The sequence below is a fragment of the Mauremys mutica genome, chromosome 7, assembly GCF_020497125.1.
Source record: "Mauremys mutica isolate MM-2020 ecotype Southern chromosome 7, ASM2049712v1, whole genome shotgun sequence".
In the NCBI taxonomy this organism is placed as follows: Eukaryota; Metazoa; Chordata; order Testudines; family Geoemydidae; genus Mauremys; species Mauremys mutica.
Window position 1 is genome coordinate 44119940 of NC_059078.1, and position 20671 is coordinate 44140610.

The 20671-nt window shown below is 39.1% G+C and overlaps 1 protein-coding gene across 2 annotated transcripts in view; it reads left to right on the forward strand.

The window, feature by feature from the left end:
- LOC123374072 (store-operated calcium entry regulator STIMATE-like) overlaps positions 1-20671 on the forward strand; it is a 92974-nt gene that overhangs the window by 65139 nt on the left and 7164 nt on the right. For both annotated transcript variants that reach the window (XM_045023519.1, XM_045023520.1), the window contains 4 exons: positions 3943-4064; positions 14781-14893; positions 17302-17379; positions 18051-18200. In XM_045023519.1, the coding sequence (XP_044879454.1) occupies positions 3943-4064; positions 14781-14893; positions 17302-17379; positions 18051-18200 (463 nt within the window). The remainder of the gene's footprint in view (positions 1-3942; positions 4065-14780; positions 14894-17301; positions 17380-18050; positions 18201-20671) is intronic.

Below are 20671 nucleotides of genomic sequence, written 5' to 3' on the forward strand. Positions count from 1 at the left end.
ACCGTGACAAAATCTTAACCTTAATCATTAAAAAACACATCCTAACAGAAGGAAAGATTGTAACACAAGGCTGTTGACCGGGGACAGGGAGGTAGGGAATCCTAGAGAGCTAAGAAAATCTACTATGATTCCAATAAGTATCATGCATAGACACTCCAAAAATCTTACATTAATCTAGTCAGGCATGAATATTAAGTCAGAGTGGTGTCCGAGCATATTTTATAATGGCTTTCCTGTCTGTTTTCTAAAATGCTTGTTTGCTAATGCAGTATTACTTTCACTGTTAATGCTGAAAAATGTTGCTCAGCATGTAGGAGGCTAATACAGAAAATATTAATTTTGCAATCTGATGCTCTGAGCATTGTGACTATGTATGTAAGCACTTAATTCCATTATGTCAACTCTGAAGATTTATGTCTTTGAGTCGATTTTGAGCTCCTGAGTCTTTACTAGCAGCTACAGAAGCAAATGGAGGATAGTTTCGGGTCTTTCTTGAAAGGGGCTCCTGCCTGACAGCTTACATGCTAAACTCTTCCAGTAATGGGTGCTGTAAAACCACTTTTAACAGCATATAATTTTGGACCTGCATTTTACACTCTTGGATCCCAGCTAGAGGGTTGGTTCCACACATTGCCCCAAAGGACACTGCTTGCTTAGAAGCTTCTGAGCTCATGTTCAGTGGGCTGTTCTCAGTTGATTTGAAATGATGGCTCTACAGCAAATCAAGACATTATTATTGGAAGGCCATTGTATTTTTATCAAATAATTACACAGGGGTTTAGTTTTAAAAAGTCTTCTAAATAGACTAGTATCATGAAATAAACTTCAGTGTAGTTGTAGCTCCTAATCTTGTGGGAATGCAAGAGGCAGAGCCAGAACCTTGTCACATTAGGCTGTCCACCTAAAATGAGTCATTTTTACCTTTTGGGAGTGCAAAAAGGCATCAAGAAACTTGTACTCAGAATTCAGGGAGCTGCAGATTAAAAACTCTGAACAAACCTTATGAGCAGGTTTTAAATACCTTAAGATAAGGAGGACTGTAATCTAAACAATTAGAAAGGAGCAAGCAACTGCACTATAATATAGCCTACTTGATATTTTCTCACTCTTCAGACTGCAGTGACCTCTTGTGGTCTGGAATAAAATGGTTTGTGTTAGGGATACTTGTGTTGCTTGTTGGTTCCTTTCCTAAACACTTAAAAATTGATTATATGGTCCTCTTAATCATTATTTTGAAGCAGACTTGTGTTAACATTTTTAAAAAATGATTATGGAAATACCAATTCTGCACAAAAAGCTGTGTGTCTAAGACTTGGGCACAACATGGCATGTCAACAGAAGTTTTGGTTTCTTTTTATACTCTTGCTGAGCCTCTTCTGAATCCCACAACTGGTGTTGAGGCTCAGTTTGGGAGACTACCATTTTATCGCTTTACACCCCATCTCCTCTTTTTAATAATACCCATTTCACCACCACAGCCCTTTTCTTCCAATCACTAGAGAGTGCCAATAGCTTTCTCTGAGACACCAGTTTTCCTGCTGCAAATGTGCAAGTAAAACAGACAATGTTGTCACCCTTTGTACTTGGGCACACCATCCACATGGAAGCAAGAATCCCAGGTAGCAGTACAAAGAGTTACCATCAAGACACCTGACTGGCTTCAAGTATTCATGTTAAAAATTTTCAACCCAATGTGGCCTTTAAAAGAACAGTTTAATGTCATGTCACTGGTAGCACCTGAGCTGTTACCTTGTTCAGCCAAGAGTGATTAGCAAATGAAATACATTGACTTACAAGATGTTTTGGTGACATTTGGGTGAAGATATAACTCATGATTCACTTAAATTCCATAATAATCGCTTTAGCTTTTGGTGTATACCATACAGCCAAAAGTTTTTTTTAAAAACAACTTAACAGGAGAGTAGCAACTATATAACTGTTGAAATAGTGTGTATATATATATATTAAAAAGAGAAGGGGTTTTAGACAGTCTTTTTCTGAAGATACGTACAATTACAATATTCAGAATGGCTATATACAGTACAGTAACTCCTCACTTAGCGTTGTAGTTATGGTCCTGAAAAATGCGACTTTAAGTGAAATGATGTTAAGCTAATCCAATTTCCCCATAAGAATTAATATAAATGGGGGGAAGGGGGTTAGGTTCCAGGGAAATTTTTTTTCACCAGACCAAAACAAAAATACACTCTCTCTCTCTACGTTTTAAACAATTTAATACTGTTCACAGCTATGATGATTGTGAAGCTTGGTTGAGGTGGTGAAGTTAAAGGGTGCAAGAGGGTGGGGTATTTCCCAGGGAATGCCTTGCTGCTAAATCAGTGGTTCTCAAACTTTTGTACTGGTGACCCCTTTCACATAGCAAACCTTTGAGTGCGAACCCTTCCCCCCATAAATTAAAAATACTTTTTAATATATTTAACCATTATAAATGCTGGAGGCAAAGCAGGGTTTGGGGTGGAGGCTGACAGCTCGTGACCCCCCCATGTAATAATCTTGTGACCCCCTGAGGGGTCCCGACCCCCAGTTTGAGAACCCCTGTGCTAAATGATGAACTAGCACTCTGCTGAGCCCTCAAGGGTTAACATGTTGTTAATGTAGCCTCTACAAGGCAGCAGGAATGGAGGGGAGGGGAGATAGCATAGCAGACAGAGACAGACACACACCTTGTGTGTGGGGGAGAGAGAGAAATGCACACTGCCCCTTTAAATAAGCTGACCCACTCTTAAATGCATTGTCTTTTTAAGTGAATCAGGAAGTTGAGACAGCAGCTGCTGCCCCAGGCTTTCTCTGTCTCTTTCAGTCTGTGTCCCCACCCTGCTCTATATGGAGAAGGGGTAAGTGGGGTGTAGGAGCAGGGCGGAGGGGGGCACCTTCATATTAGCCCCCACCCCTCGCACAGCAAGGAGGAGGCTTGGGGAGCAGCTCCAAGGCAGAGAGCAGGAGCAGCACATGGCAGTGCGGGGAGGGACAGCTGCAATTGCTAGCCTGCTGGCAGCTGCTGCACAATGAGCTTAGGGGAGCAGGGAGCTGATATGGGGGCTGCCGGTCCACCCTGGTTCCAAGTCTCCACCAGCTAGCTGCAAGGGGCTGCTCTTCCTGCAAGCAGTGGACAAAACAGGTGGCTGCCAAATGACATTAGAAGGGAGGATTGCACAACTTTAAAGGAGCACGTTCCCTATAGCAAGGTAACAACGAAACAACCTTAACTGGGACGATTTTAAGTGAGGAGTTACTGTAATTGACTTGGTGGAATTAAATCAGTCCAGTCTAACGTTTGGTGGAATTACTTTAAATTTGTATTCTATAGTTATTACACCATACATATATTGTATTCAGCACCGGGCTGTTCATAGCTGGGTCTACAAGCATTACTTTTCAGTAGAAAAACTGATAGCTTCAGCATCTCACATATGTAAGAGCTGTGCCTTCCTATAACATCCACATGCAGTGAGTCAGTATTTTCCATGATTGGAATGAGTGTGATTTTTTCACTCTGAGCTGTTTTCCAAGCAATATAAGAAACAAGGTGTTTTTAAAATAAAATTTTGTTCTCAGGCTCCACTTAAATGAAGTCTTTCCAAATAGTGAAATGAGAGTGGAAGATGAAGTTGGGTTTAACTTGAGGGCATAAAATGCAAATTGGAGTTTATACACAAAAATACATGGAACTTCATTTGACATTTAACTGGAAGGACAAACACTAAGTAGTGCAGCAGTTCTAAAACTGTTTAAAATCTCGGATAAGAAACGGAGGCAAATAAGTAACTCTTCAAGTTTTTAAAATCTCATAGTGATGCTGGCCTTTCAGAGAGGCAAGCAAATTTACCCTTCGTCAGTTGCAGCAATATGATGCCCCCTAACTCCAAAGGGAAAAACCCATGCTCATCGTTTTTTCTCTTCTGTACTTCTCCCTCCTTCCAGGTACCTTATAAACTTCTTGCTGGATGCAACCTTAGGGATGCTGCTAATCTATGCTGGTGTGCGTGCAGTCAGCAGCATTGTGGAATGGCAGCAATGGGAGTCCCTTCGCTTTGGTGAATATGGTAAATATTTCTATTCTTGCAACTAAATGAATTGGAGAGAAGAGCATTGCAGTGACACTGCACTTTTAAAGATGGTCATTATTACATAAATGGTTGTGTAATAGTCAGTTCTAACACTTGACTTGCATCGGTTGGGTGCAGACCTGGTAAAAGACACTGGACACTGAATGAATAGTTTTCTTTTTCCTGAGTGACCAAGGCAGGGGCTACCCCAGAGCAGTCAGGAAGGTGCTAGAAGCAATTAAGACAGACTCCATAAGACACCTGGAACCAATTAAGAACTGATTAGAAGCAATCAAAGGAAACAGGCTAATCAGATCACCTGAAGCCTGATTAGAACCATCTGGGACTAGTTTAAAAAGAAGCCCCTTCAGAGAGGCCAGCTGCTAGGAACTGGAAGTAGGAAGGTATGTGGTGGGAAGACTAGGAGAAAGAAGGTGCACAATAAAAGACCCGGGAGAACAAGCATGGTCAGGTACCAAGGAGGGTGCTAGGAGGGGCCATTTGGGGAAGTAGCCCAGGGAAGGGCTGTAGCCCTGTAGTATAGGAAAACTACCTGTTTCTGCTGCCAATTAGGATCCCTGGGCTGGAACCCAAAGAAGAGGGCAGGCCTGGGTTTCCCCCCCACACACTCCCTTGAGAAGAAAGACAGGAACTAAAGAGGGTTCTTAACCAAGAAGAGGGTTGACTGGCTGATGACGAAGGTGACTCAGTAAGCTGTAACCCTTGCCTCTAGGAGGGGAGAGAGGCTACATTGAGGGTCACAGAAAACCTCAGGCAAACACTAACCGCCTAGAAGCACAGAACGCCCTGAGGCAAAGCCAGTGCTCTGCCACAATCCCTTTGCAGTTTTTTAATTGGCTGCTATACCTAGGGTATTATACAGGAGCACCTAATAAACAGCTTTTTCCTTATATTTAAAAAAACCTTAAAACTCAGTTAGCATGGCATACGATACAAATGGAAGCCTGTCTGCAAGGTAGTATCCTTTTTGTAAAATATAAAGAAAACTTACTAGACAAAAAAAAATAGCTAGTCTTCTTCCAAAATATTCAACACAATTTTGATTTTAAAGATCATTTTGTTTAGGTTGCAGTCAAAGACAATTTAAATTGAAGCTTTAACTTAACTAAGTCACCCACATTTAAAGATAAAGGATTGGGAATCTTCTAGCCAAGTTTCAGAGCTAACACTCAGTACAGTTGCTTTACAAACAATGTAGAAACGAACAATATATGGTTGCATACTTAATTTTTAAAATTAAATTTTCTTTTGTTAACACAGAATAACAACTTTTGGAAAAGTACTGTAACTAACAGTTGACTACATATGATTTTTTTTTTTAAAAAAAAGGTAATTAATGAAAAAGTGCACAAAAAATTAAATGACCTTGTGAAATACAAGTGTCAGGAGGCTTGTAAATTTTATGACTAACTCCAAACAAATAGTTTTCTAGTGGTAAATCCTAACATCAGATGTTTATAATAGAAATGCTGCCAAGCTCACAGCACAGTGGAACAACATAGTGCTTCTGCAATAAACCCATTCTTATATTAAGTGTTGATTTGTGTCCTTTAGGCTTCCTGTAATGGTGATTCACCCTCTCAAGTCTCTAGATACTTTGAATCATTGGTCTTAATTGACTTCTCAGTGCAGTTATACTTGAAATTTTATTACATATGGAGTATTTCTAGACACAGCTATTTAGTACTAGAGAAAACTCGCAATTCACAGTTACATCTTCACACTGTAAATCATACCCTATTTTGCCTATTTAAAATTCTAGAAAGGCCCATTTTTTCTTGTTTTTTGGACATGCATATACCACATGGCAAATCTTCACAAAAGAGAACCTGTGCCACTGAAATAAGCCTCGTCTTAGGTGGTGATGGTGAAAGAAGGAATTTTTTTCTACCTAAGTACTTGTATCTAACTTGGGAAACCCAGCTCACCTCTGTAACCCCAGTGACATTACTGGGATTGTGTTGGAGTTCTAATTTCTGTTACATCATCCTCCAAAGTTTAGTAGTAATCCCGTTAGGACTTAACACCTTAAATCTCTAATAGCCAGCATTTCTTGTTTATGAATATTACCTGAAATGAGTCAATATGTTGATATACATGGGTAGTTGTCTCTCCATTCATACACCCACTTTTCAGGTATGCACATCACTAAACTAGCGCCATACTTTCTATTAAAACAAAAATACCTAATTGAGTTGTAGTTGTTAGGCATCTGATTTTTGTCAGAAATATCTTTGCTCTATTGTACTCTCCACCTTAAGTTTTAACTGAAATGCTTTTGTGTCCTAGAAGAATACACTCCATGATGAATTTACATCTCTGCTGGAAAAATAAACAACTTAGCTGTCACCTAGACCTGAGTAAGATCAAAAGTTTGTCTCTTGGGTTGAGCTCATGGCCTAAGTCAAGGCCTTTCTGCCCACATAGTCACTGATAACTATAGTCTCTCTTAAGGGGACACAATCAACTTAATTTTCAAACTGAAATATCATTGTTGACCTACTAGTGTTACAAATAACTAAGCTTACCGCAGCTCAAAGAATTAGAGAGAGAGAGAGAAATCTCTCTCTACTTTCTGCCTCTGATAGTACTTGCTGTATAGTCATTGTCACTATTTTCCCTTGTGTAGTCAGTCAGTTTCCCCTGTTTCAAACAGACTTTTTTTAAAACGGGAAACTGTTATTCAAAACCATAAAAGTTGGTGGGGAGAGTTCCTGAAACTACTTTTAACTCATTTACTAAATTCTGTACATTTCAAGTTGACGTATCCCTTTTAAAAACAATTTTTACTTCATCATCTTTTGGCATCTATAACCATGTTCCTCAGATCAGGATAACTAACGAATGATCATTTTTATCTGTCGCATTGTGGAACCAGGACCGTTTCAGTATTTCTTCTCAATAACATCATCATTCACATTTAATTTAATTTATGAAAATTAAGAATGCTTCTCATCAAATTCATTTATCAGGCAGTTCTCCAGCTGGGTTCCTATAACTGATGCCTGCAATAATCTGATTATCTTTTAGTTCATGTAGCTCTTAAAAAAAAGTTTCTGATGACTTTCTGTGTTTAAGCTTTTGCATCTTTTTATTCATGTGCATCTCATCTTTTTTCTTGCCCTGTGATTCCTAATGAGTTGACACTTTTTTCCAGAAAAAGTTTTTTTGTCTTTTGTACTAAGCTATCATAAGTGCCATTACAAAAAATTTTTACTGTAAACAACTATTTCTGTTGATATGGTGGAAACATTTTGTATGTAGTTAACTAGTTGTTACAACTGAAAAGTTATTATTTTTGTGCAAATAAAATTTGATTCCTTTAACTCAGCTAGTCATTGTATGCTTGGATATTTTTGTCCATAATGAAGGTAGAGTGATGTTCCCACCAAACATTCTGGTGACATTTTAGAAAATGTTTTTGGTCTTAATGAGAAAGTATTTGGTCTATGATTTGTGCTCTTAGGTTTTCTTTTCTTTCACATTATCTAAAAAGGGTAAATAACATGTTTGTTCAAAAAAAAACTGATTACATAAATATGAACTAAACTGTACTCAGTTGTAGTGTCATGTATTTTTAATGTTCAAAGGTAAATTTAAGAAATTTGAATGTATATTTTCCACACACAATCTATTGGGGGTCTCAGATCTGCCTACTAAAAATCCTCTAAGGGAGACCTAGAACTGTGAGCAAGAACCTCAATATTTTACTGAAAGATTTATCTGGAGGTAGGGAAAGGAACTTCTTTCATCTGAAGAGGGTGTTCTCATCTTGATTACAACAAGGAGTCTGGTGGCACCTTAAAAACTAACATTTATTTCGGCATAAGCTTTCTGAAGAAGTGAGGTTTTTTAACCCACAAAAGCTTATGCCCAAATAAATCTGTTAGTCTTTAAGGTGCCACCGGACTCCTTGTTGTTTTTGTGGATACATACTAACACGACTACCCCCTGATACTTGACTTCATCTTGATTGCAAGTATAAATAAAAACCAGGGCTCTCTTCTCTGCCTAAACTGACCAATGACACTGTCCTGTGCTGTTTGATTATATAGTTTCTAGAAATACATTCTCATGTTAGTTCTTGCTATGAGATCATCTCCTTTCTTAGCCCTATTACTTATTCTCCAGTGATTCATTACTGGACACAGTACTCCAGATGAGACCTCACTAATGCCGAATAGAGGGGAATGATCACGTCCCACGATCTGCTGGCAATGTTCCTACTTATACAGCCCAAAATGCCGTTAGCCTTCTTGGCAACAAGGGCACACTGTTGACTCAGATCCAGCTTCTCATCCACTGTAACCCCTAGGTCCTTTTCTGCAGAACTGCTGCCTAGCCACTCGGTCCCTAGTCTGTAGCAGTGCATGGGATTCTTCTGTCCTAAGTGCAGGATTCTGCACTTCTTGTTGAACCCCATCAGATTTCTTTTGGCCCAATCCTCTTAATTTGTCTAGGTCCCTCTGTATCCTATCCCTACCCTCCAGTGTATCTATCACTCCTCCTAGTTTAGTGTCATCTGAAAACTTGCTGAGGGTGTAGTCCACACCATCCTACAGATCATTAATAAAGATATTGAACAAAACTGACCCTTGGGGCAGTCCGCTTGATACCGGCTGCCAACTAGACATGGAGCCATTGATCAATACCCGTTGAGCCTGACGTTCAAGCCAGTTTTCTATCCACCTTTATAGTCCATTCATCCAGCCCATACTTCTTTAACTTGCTGGCAAGAATACTGTGGGAGATCGTATCAAAAGCTTTGCTAAAGTCAAGGAATAGCACGTCCACTGCTTTCCCGTCATCCACAGAGCCAGTTATCTCGTCATAGAAGGCAATTAGGTTAGTCAGGCATGACTTCCCCTTGGTGAATCCACGCTGACTGTTCCTGATCACTTTCCTCTCCTCTAAGTGCTTCAGAATTGATTCCTTGAGGACCTGCTCCATGATTTTTCCAGGGACTGAGGTGAGGCTGACTGGCCTCTAGTTCCCCGGATCTTCCTTCTTCCCTTTTTTAAAGATGGGCACTACATTAGCCTTTTTCCAGTCATCCGGGACTTCCCCCATTTGCCATGAGTTTTCAAAGATAATGGTCAATGGCTCTGTGATCACATCCACTAACTTTATTAGCACCCTCGGATGCAGCGCATCCGGCCTCATGGACTTGTGCTTGAACAGCTCTTCTAAATAGTCCTCAACCACTTCTTTCTCCACAGAGGGCTGGTAACATCCTCCCCATGCTCTGCTGCCCAGTGCAGTAGTTTGAGAGCTGACCTTGTTCAGGAAAACAGAGGCAATAAAAGCATTGAGTACATTAGCTTTTTCCACATCCTCTGTCACTAGGTTGCCCCTCATTCAGTAAGTTGCCCACACTTGCCTTGACTGTCTTCTTGTTGCTAACATACCTGAAGAAACCCTTCTTGTTACTCTTAACACCTCTTGCTAGCTGCAACACCAAGTGTGATTTGGCCTTCCTGATTTCACTTCTGCAATATGTTTATACTCCTCTCTGGTCATTTGTCCAATCTTCCACTTCTTGTAAGCTTCTTTTTTTTTTTTTTTAAGATCAGCAAGGATTTCACTGTTAAGCCAAGCTGGTTGCTTGACATATTTACTATTCTTTCTACACATCGGGATGGTTTGTTCCTGCCACCTTAATAAGGATTCTTTAAAATAGAGCCAGGTCTCCGGGACTCCTTTCCCCCTCATGTTATTCTCCCAGGGGATCGTGCCCATCAGTTCCCTGAGGGAGTCAAATTCTGCTTTTCTGAAGTCCAGGGTCTGTATTTTGCTGCTCTCCTTTCTTCCTTGTGTCAGGATCCTGAACTCAACCATCTCATGGTCACTGCCTCTCAGGTTCCCATCCACTGTTGCTTCCCCTACTAATTCTTCCCTGTTTGTGAGCATCAGGTCAAGAAGAGCTCTGCCCCTAGTTGGTTCCTCCAGCACTTACACCAGGAAATTGTCCCCTACACTTTCCAAAAACTTCCTGGATTGTCTGTGCACTGTTGTATTGCTCTCCCAGCAGATATCGGGGTGACTGAAGTCCTCCATGAGAACCAGGGCCTGTGATCCGGCAACTAACAGAAGTTACTAGAAGAAAGCCTCATCCACCTCATCCCCCTGGTCTGGTAGTCTATAGCAGACTCCTACCACGACATCACCCTTGTTGCTCTCACTTCTAAACTTAATCCAGAGACTCTCAGATATTTCTGCAGTTTCATACCGGAGCTCTGAGCAGTCATACTGCTCTCTTACATACAATGCAACTCCTCCACCTTTTCTGCCCTGCCTGTCCTTCCTGAACAGTTTATATCCATCCTTGACAGTACTCCAGTCATGTGATTTATCCCACCAAGTCTTTGTTATTCCAATCACATCATAATTCCTTGACGGTGTCAGGACTTCCAGTTCTCCCTGCTTGTTTCCCAGACTTCTTGCATTTGTGTATAGGCACTTAAGATAATTCTCTGATCATCCTGCTTTCTCAGTCTGAGGCAGAAGTCCTCCCCTCTTGCACTCTCCTGCTCGTGCTTCCTCCTGGCATCCCACTTCCCCACTTAAATTGATCTAATCCTAATCTTATACATAAATACTGAATTTGCTTGTTTCTCATTGCTCTTGAGATGTGTGACTTGGTAATACTGTGTTGCAGAATAGCAGTGAGATGCACTGCCAGAGATGGGTAGGGAATTTGCAATTAGTCTGCTTTTGTTATTCCTCTCACTAGCCAGTGTTAATAACCCTTCACTTTCATAAGCATCAAATTAATTGTTTTAATGATTAAAAGGAAATGTGGCCCCATATCATATGGTAACGTTCTGCTCCTTCCCATGGCTGTGAATTCTACAAAGGCATAGTTATCTGCATCGGGAGGAGCCTTGCATTGTAAAGAGCCACGCTTCTGGCTCAGTAAGTAGTGGTGGCATTGTTACTCAGATGTTATCAATTTAAACTATGTATGTATGATAAAAAAAAATCAGACACGTAGGAATGGAAGGGACCTCGATAGATCTAGTCAGTCCCCTGCGCTCTAAGCAGGACTAAGTAATAACTAGACCATTCCTGAGAGGTGTTTTGTCTAACCTGTTCTTAAAATTCTCCAAAATGAAGATTCCACATCTTTCCTAGATAATTTATGCCAGTGCTTACCAACCCTGACAGGAAGTGTTTCTTAATGTCCAACCTAAACCTCCCTTGCTGCAATTTAAGTCCACTGATTCTTGTCCTATCCTCAGAGGTTAATGAGAACAGTTTTTCACCCTCCTCCTTGTAACAACCTTTTATGCACTGTACTTGAAACACAAAGATGTTAGGATTGAAAAACTTCTTTCCATATTTTAACCTCCGATCCTAATTCATTTTATATGTTCATATTAAACAGCAGTCTATTTTGCTCATATACAGATATATTGTAAATCTAGGGCATGCCAAGTATCCTGCCTAGCACACTAAATGATATATAATCTTTATACAACTACAGTGAAAGTTAGGGCCAATGTGCAAAGACTAAGACTATTTCTCCACATAACCCTCAAAACAAAATCTTCATTCACTCCACACATCTGCTCATTCCACTCCCCAGAAATAGCCTGCGGGGAACAGATGGATATGACCTGATAATCAACAGAATTCACCGCTAAAGGAAGCAGATTCCCTTCCAGTTAAACCAAAGGATAGTGTGTTCATTTTAGTTGATCTCAAATGTTATTGCCAGGTGGGGAAGGGCAGATTTCCCACAGTCTCATAAATATACCTTGAATAGGAGGGGTGAAAGAACAGAACCCTGTGATACCCTACATGAAACAGCCTGGAGTAGACGAGCACTATTTTTCTAGTTTAACACTGAACTGTATTTTATTTACCAGTCTAGGTATTAGGGGAAAGACCAAATCCTGGCAAACTCTGATGGCAATGCCATTATTCTGGTTTTCTCATCTAAATGGCACAAATGCAAGAGTTTTGTTCAGACAGTGGAAATATTATCTCTAAATGTATCCATTCGTTTTTAGCCCTGAAGCATCCAGAAATGAGAGTGTGATCGTGATAAAATAGGTTTATGCTTTTCTCCTAGTCTACCTCAGAGCAGGTCAATTAATTATCTTAACTTGCATCTTTAAGGCTCTCTCTCTTGTGGGGGAATGGGAAGAAAAGCTGATTTCTCTCCATTCTAGTTCAGTGCGGCTTCTGTGAGCTCTCATCCACCTTGATGGGTCACTAAATCTGATATGCAAAGTCATCTCTTGGATATATGAGCATTGCATTAGAAATTTTTTTTATACAAGTTGTTTCCTTGCTATTGATAAACTGTCAAATACTGTTCACAAATTCAGTTTTCTGTTTTCAAGCTTCCCAAGAAAATGTTTTAGATGTTGTTATTCAGTATCTGTATTAATCTATAATAATTAGTAGTAAATCTGTGGCTCTGCATCTTTTGGACAGCAGAATTTCTACTGGCTTCATAGCTTGTTTTACATAACTTCTTTACTTTTTACAGAAAATTTAAATTCTGAGGGCCTGTAATATTTTTAAGATCAAGATAAATTATATTGTCATAGAGGGTCCTGAAAAATGCTAAGAATTCTAGAGCTCCATACTTAAACCACTTTGCTGGGTTGACTTTTAATTTAAGTTCTCTTTCCTCATCTTTGAAAATGTAGATACTCAAGAAAATTTTCTGGGTAACTTTCTAGAGGACATGTAGTAATAATTTTTTCCATGAAATGCATAATTTTAAAACTATTTCTGTAATAAAGGTGAAAGATAGTTTTGACAGACCATATCCCCAGAGTCAGATTTAATTTATTAAATGCAGCAAGGTTTTAAAATTCTACCTCTCATCTGTCCCTAAATAGTTGCATTTCCTAACTGTGACATCAGATTTGATAGAATGACATTTGCCAGCACTTCTGTTCACCACTAGTAGGTTTTTATTATTTCTGTTAACTATAACCAAAGTGTTGTGTACTCTGAGGTACAATAGTATCAAATCCCATGATGTGGAATCAGAGCATATGGGATCCTGATTTCAATTGCTGTAGCTTTCAAAATTTAGGGACCCCAGAGTGGATTTTTAAGCCTCAATAGCAACTCTGTGGCTCAGGCTATAATTTTGTTTTTTTCATAATAGTTACATAGTGAAGGAAAAATTAGAAAATATTAATAAAAGAAAAGTTTGAAAGTCTGGGAATTCACTGTTAATTTCAGTCTTAACTCAAACCCCACATCTGTGGAAAATTCATAGTTACATGGCAGACCAGGAAACATGATCTATTGGCTGGGGAACCTTCACTCTGAGTTTTCAAACTTTCAGACATTGGGTCTGTATAATTTAAGCCTTACATTACCAAAAATAAACACCTTTAAAACAGTATATTCAAATTGTAGCACTCTAGGAACATCTCCTGGTGAAATTTTTCTGGGAAAAGCTGGGCTAGTCTGAAAAATCAATTTCTGCCTGCTGTGGAATTTCAAGAGGAGAGTGTAAAACTCAAGACTATTTGCTGTACATCTTTCAATAGCTTTCCGGGAAAGGACGTAGCCATGGTCGACTGTGCATTACAGCTGTATAAAGGCATTTGAATTTCCATTGCACTTTATTTGCAGACTTAAATATTAAGCCATATTTGAAGATGCTCTAAAAGTTGTTTGTTGAAAGTGAATGGTGAAATCTGTAGAAGAACTTTTATTTTAAATTGTTAGGAAAGCACGCCTGAGCTGTCAAATTTTGGTGATATTGTGATGCTGGTTAAAATTCATCTGAATGTTTTGTCAGGCACTCCACTCTTATCTCAGCTGCAACCAGGTATGTTCAGTTATGCTGTAGTTATAACAGGATATATACTTTTTCTGTTGGAATATTTGTATGACAGTTCTAATTCCAGAGCAATCGGTAATTTGCTTGGTATTCATTGTACAGCACCTTGCCTGGGGTATAGCAAAATTACTTAGCTTTTTATGATTTACATATGATACTACTTTAATCAGTGCAATGAAGATATATCCTGATTAGCTTGCAGGAAGCTCTGAACAAAATTAAATTTTTGAAGGCTACTCATTCTCTTGTAATCTGTTGCCGTTCTTGCCATAATTACCATCAGTCATTCATGGTTGCTGACATTTGTATAAGATACCTATATATACAGGATGGCAAAAGCACAAATGCAGGAATATTCTAATTTCTTTTAAAAGGTTATCTATGCTAGAGCAAGATACACTGCAGCAGCCAAGTATTGTGTAAATTTTCTGCCTTAGAAAACATACTTATTTGCCAAAATGGGAAATAATTTATAGCAACTGGCTTTATGGAAAGGTAAATATCTTGTGAGATGTAAGCTAATTCTGTGCTTTATCTGCTGAGTTCAATAATGTATACTAAAGTAAACTGTAACAAGGTACTCCCTAAGTAAACAAAAGGTGCTCTTTTGAGTTTTCTAAAGTAAAGCACAAAAATTTGGACTGCTCAGGGAAGGCAACTTCATCCAAGCAAAGGGATATCAGTGAATGTTGTTGCTATTCAGAAATACCATCAGACTACTTTAGATGGCAACCACTTATCAAATATTTGTTTTACTTTGGTTTACCAAGTTTTTCTCCCTTGTCTAATTTTGCTTTTGTTTTTCTTAAACATGTGTTAAGTCAAGTGACAGTGGGCTAAATTGGTGTATTAAACCTTTGCTTTTTTTGTAGGTGACCCGCTGCAGTGCAGTGCTTGGGTGGGACAGTGTGCACTGTACATAGTGATCATGATGTTTGAGAAAACCATCATCATTATAGTCCTCCTAATACCTCAATGGAAAGAGGTTTGAGTCTTTATACGATTTTTACAGTTAAATGAATTGCAGATAGATGCCAGAAAGTGATAAGCTATTAATTCTACTTAATCCAAAAAGACTAAGGCTATCATGCAAGCTATGTAAAGGTCCACAGTTGGTGCTACTTAACTGTTGCCTATGGTAATGGAGCACCCTGATACCACTAATTGGATTTCACTGGTGATAATGCCACCATTCTATTTTGCATTTAGTAGGTATTGCATCGTGTACAATATAAGATCACATGCTCACCTGAGGTATCATAGAATATCAGGGTTGGAAGGGACCGCAGGAGGTCATCTAGTCCAACCCCCTGCTCAAAGCAGGACCAATCCCCAACTAAATCATCCCAGCCAGAGCTTTGTCAAGCCTGACCTTAAAAACTCCTAAGGAGGGAGGTGGTGGAACCTCCTTAGGTAATCCATTCCAATGCTTCACCACCCTCCTAGTGGAAAACGTTTTTCCTAATATCCAACCTAAACCTCCCCCACTGCAACTTGAGACCATTACTCCTTGTTCTGTCATCTGCCACCACTGAGAACAATCTAGATCCATCTTCTTTGGAACCCCCTTTCAGGTAGTTGAAAGCAGCTATCAAATCTCCCTCATTCTTCTCTTCTGCAGACTAAATAATCCCAGTTCCCTCAGCCTCAAGTCATATGCTCCAGCCCCCAATAATTTTTGTTGCCCTCCACTGGACTCTTTCCAATTTTTCCACATCCCTCTTGTAGTGTGTCTCCCATAATTGGACACGGTACTCCAGATGAGGCCTCACCAATGCTGAATAAAGGGGAATGATCACGTCCCTCAATCTGCTGGCAATGCTACCTAAAAGGAGACCGAGTGCATCAGCCTTTCTTTTAGTTAAATTACAGCTCTAACTTTAAACCTAATGTGTATTATTTTCCATAGTTTTAGAGCATAATAGAACATTGTTACATTTTTTGTAGTAAAACCTTAGTAATTCACAGTGCAATAAAAGACACATTGCTGAGTTACTGAATTTAAAAAAATAGCCAATAAGCAAACAAAAGTCAGTTACTGCAGCACAAAGAGTATTTTGAACCTTTATACAGGTACAGTATAGCTTAGCTTCAATATATGCTAATACTATTAGTTACACTAATAAGTTTATGGTAGTATATTCAGTAAGCGTAATGAGGAATGACTCCCAGGCTGAGATCTGTATGAAAGATCATAACAGTGTAAGTGACCTGATTTATAATCGAAGCATGGCAATACTTACCTGGAGCAGCAAAAGTCACCATAATATATTGTAATTCACCTTTATAGTGTCTTTGTTTTATAACATTTTTGAAAACTTCTGCATCCCATGTCCAGATATTTAACTTTAAAACTGCAGCATATGTAAGTGATTTCCAAGATATTGGTTCTTCCAGTCAAAGCTTTCTGGAAAAAGGGTTGAGTGGATATTTGAATGTAGCCTATGCTTTGTTTTTCTTGGTCAAACCTCTTTTATGCCCATGGTTAGTTAAACTGCAGGAAGCACATACATCATCTTGAACATGTCTCTAATAGAAACTTTCATCTCAATGTAGAATCAAGTGGGAACCACAAGTCCACACACTTTTAAAGGGATAATTTATAATTTTGTCTATAACTGATAAAGCATTTTATATAACTGAACTGTGAAATAAAATGCCATGTAGATACTAGGTGGATTGTCTGGTTTAGTACAGCATAACGCAGTTTAACGTTCAAGATGATTACTCACAGCAGTTAGAGCTGAATAACTGCTGTTAGGTATTCTAGACTAAGGGTTCTCAAACTGGGGATCGGGACCCCTCAGGGGGTTGCGAGGTTATTACATGGGGGATTGAAAGCTGTCAGCCTCCACCCCAAACCCCGCTTCACCTCCAGCATTTATAATGGTGTTAAATATTAAAAAAATGTTTTTAATTTATAAGGGGAGGGTCATACTCAGAGGCTTGCTGTGTGAATGGGGTCACCAGTACAAAAGTTTGAGAACCACTGTTCTAGACCATCCCGGTAGAATAAAACAGGATTTTTACACTATATTTTATAGTATTCTGAACAGTTTATTTAAATCTCCAAGTGATGGAGTATCAGACATTTTCCTTGGGAATATAAGGTGATTAATTCATCAAGTAGTATCTGGTTGCTTCACCTACTCACAAGTCATCACATTCCTTCTGTAATCACAAATTAGTGGGATGGAAGATTGCTTTCAGTCAGCACCACTTGTTTACTAAATGCAATTTATAAACCTTCCTTAACAAAATTATATTCCTTTCCTGTGAAACTGTCCTTTCTAATTCATCTGGCTACCAGCCTAATACTTTCTATAACACTTTCCAACCCAACTGCATACACATACTGTTGTAGTCTGAATTTTGATCTTTTTCTTTTCACAGGTAGCTTTATTGAATCCTATAGAGAACCCCCAGTTGGAGCTGGCTATCGTCATGCTGATAGTTCCCTTCTTTGTTAATGTTAGTACAACTGTATGCTTTTCAAAGATGGTTGACTTGTGTTTCTCTCCCCCACGCATCCCCTTCTCCATCTGTTAAAATTAATCTGTACCGCACAATGTGCCTTGGTAATATCTTAGTGTTACAAGTCTTCAACGTGTGTGTGTGTGTGTGTGTGTGTGTGTGTAAAAATAATATATATAAAGTGATTATGTACTTGTGTATCTATAAAATCCATAATCAACAATGCCATTGGGCACAGAAATGGTGCACAGAATGCCCATTGTTGAATGTACTATACAGATATGATTGTACCAGTTAGAAAATTCCAGTTAAATTAGGTTTATTTAGGAAAGCATTAATTTGTTTGGAGTGCCAAAAAATATCATCCCATTGAAATGCCCTAGACCAAGCAAGACTATATCCATATGTCAAGATTAAGAGCCAATAACAAATTCCCACTAAGCAGCAGCTTTTTTCTTATTGGAGCAAGAGCAGGAAATAGGGCAGCTATGTTTCAGGAGATATAGGGTATATGTTAGGTCATGTGACTGGAGCTGTACAGGATTTTGCAGTATTTGGCCAAATCCCACTTAGTACAATTATTCCCTAACTCCATTCCAAGGTGTGAATGACTAACACATATGCTGACCTAAAGAAAAACTGAACTGTGAATTTTCCCCTGTTAACAGGCATTAATGTTCTGGGTAGTGGATAACTTTCTTATGAAGAAAGGGAAGACAAAAGCTAAACTCGAAGAAAAGGAAGTGGGGCAAGATTCAAGGAATGGAAGTAAAGTCCGATACAGGAGAGCAGCATCACATGAAGAGTCAGAGTCAGAAGTATGTAGATGCACCACTTGCTGTACCTGAGTCAACTCCCTTCCTCTTGATTTACAACACTATCTTAGGCTTGATTATAGTTTTGTACTAAATTTGCCTAGAGCCCTTGTACGCAAGACCCAGGGGCAGCTCTAGCAATTGCGCCGCCCCAAGCACTGCGGCACACCGCGGGGGCGCTCTGCCAGTCGCTGATCCCGCGGCTCCGGTGGACCTCCCGCAGACGTGCCTGCAGATGCTCCACCGAAGCCGTGGGACCATCGGACCCTCCGCAGGGACGCCTGCGGGAGGTCCACCGGAGCCGCCTGCCACCCTCCCGGCGACCGGCAGAGCATCCCCGCGGCATGCCGCCCCAAGCACGTGCTTGGCATGCTGGGGTCTGGAGCCAGCCCTGGCAAGACCCCATTGAATAAATCGGTGACTGCTAATTCACTTCTCTTATTGACCCTTTACAAAGCTGCTGATGATTTTCCTGGGGTTTGAGATGCCTCAAAACGCTACTGCTAATTTTCAAAAGGATTGTTTTTTAGATCCTGTGGTGTCAGTTAATTCAGTTAACAGTGAACTACAGCTTTAATATGGCTATCATATAAGGATATTGTATATCTAAAAATGGTGACTTCAGATTTGTTAAAACAGACATTTCATCTGTTATGATAAAAATCTTACACATTTTGAACATAAGATCAACGTCAAGTGGTTTTGTTTGTTTGTTAAGGGTTGGTGAGGTTAAAGAGACTACAGCAGTTTTAAAACCGTATCTAGTCATTAGTGTACAGGATTATACACTACAAATAAGTGTCATGGTTGCTTCCCCATTCAACATTGCAAATAACCTTGCATTTGACTTTAAGCAACTGTGATAGGATGAGAACATCATTCTCTCAATTCTATTCTCCTCCTTAACAGAGGAGCTTAATTAAGGTGGATCAGAAATGTTCCTTTTGATTGCTACCCGCTAAAAGAACTTAACCATGATGAAAGACATTCATCTGAAGCATACAGCTGTGTCAGAGTCATTGTTATATCTCTCTAGTTCCATTTTTCTGTGGAACATGGTACTTTCAGTAATTACGCTGAAAGTAAAGGGGCCAAAAGGTCAACTTTTTTAACTTTCTTGATTTAAAGATAATTTTATTTAAAATTCTGTTAAGCACCTTTTGCTTTGCATAAGGACAAGAAGCTTCCTTGAGTATATGAGCATTTCTGTCACTATTGTTTAATATCAGTTTTCTACATTATCAGTAGTAACAGTTCTTTTGTTTAGTAAATAAAACTGCCACTGAAAGATGGTCAGAGAACCCATCTGCCCTCAACTGGAACATTTGTGGGGTCCCAGTATGCAGAGCTTTCTTGAGTCAAATGACCTTTCTTTAAGATCAGATGATAATACCTGTAGACTTTATGGGCCCATATCTCTATTAGAGATGAAGATGGCTGCAGTCTTCAATTTCTGAAAATGTGTTCATGGCAAGTTGCTTAAACTGCTCTTGGTTAGAAACGCCTTTAGGGCACTCTGATATATTTCTTGCATAGAAGGTGAAGTATGAAAAAGCATTTTGATGTTTGAAAATTATTTTCTAATTAGGGCTATTAAGCGATTAAAAAAAATTGTGTGATTAAAAAATAACAACACCATTTATTTAAATATTTTTGAATATTTTCTACATTTTCAAATAATTTCAATTATCACACAGAATACAGTGTACAGTGCTCACTTTATATTACAAATATTTTCACAATAAAAAACGAGTTTTTTTCAATTCACTGAATGCAAATACTGTAGTACAATCTCTATCATAAAAGTTGAACTTGCAAATATAGAATTATGTACAAAAAAATAACTGCATTCAAAAATAAAACAATGTAAAACTTTAGAGCCTACAAGTCCACTCAATCCTACTTCTTGTTCAGCCAATCACTCAGACAAACAAGTTTGTTTACATTTGCAGGAGATAATGCTGCCCATTTCTTGTTTACAATGTCATCTGAAAGTGACAACAGTGTTTGCATGACACTGTTGTAGCTGGTGTCACAAGATATTTACATGTCAGATGCACTAAAGATTCATATAGCCCTTCATGCTTCAGCCACCATTCCAGAGGAATGCATCTGTGCCGATGATGGGATCTGCATGATAATGATCCAAAGCAGTGCAGACCAGTGCATATTAATTTTCCAAACCAGTGCATATTAATTTTCATCATCTGAGTCAGATACCACCAGTAGAAGATTGATTTCCTTTTTTGGTGGTTCAGTTCTGTAGTTTCTACTTCAGAGTGTTGCTCTTTTAAGACTTCTGAAAACATGCTCCACACCTCATCCCTCTCAGATTTTTGGAAAGGACTGTGGATTCTCAAATCTGGAATTGAGTGCTGTAGCTGTCTTTAGAAATCTCATATTGGTACCTTCTTTGCATTTTGTCAAATCTGCAGTGAAAGTGTTCTTAAAATGAACAATGTGCTGGGTCATCA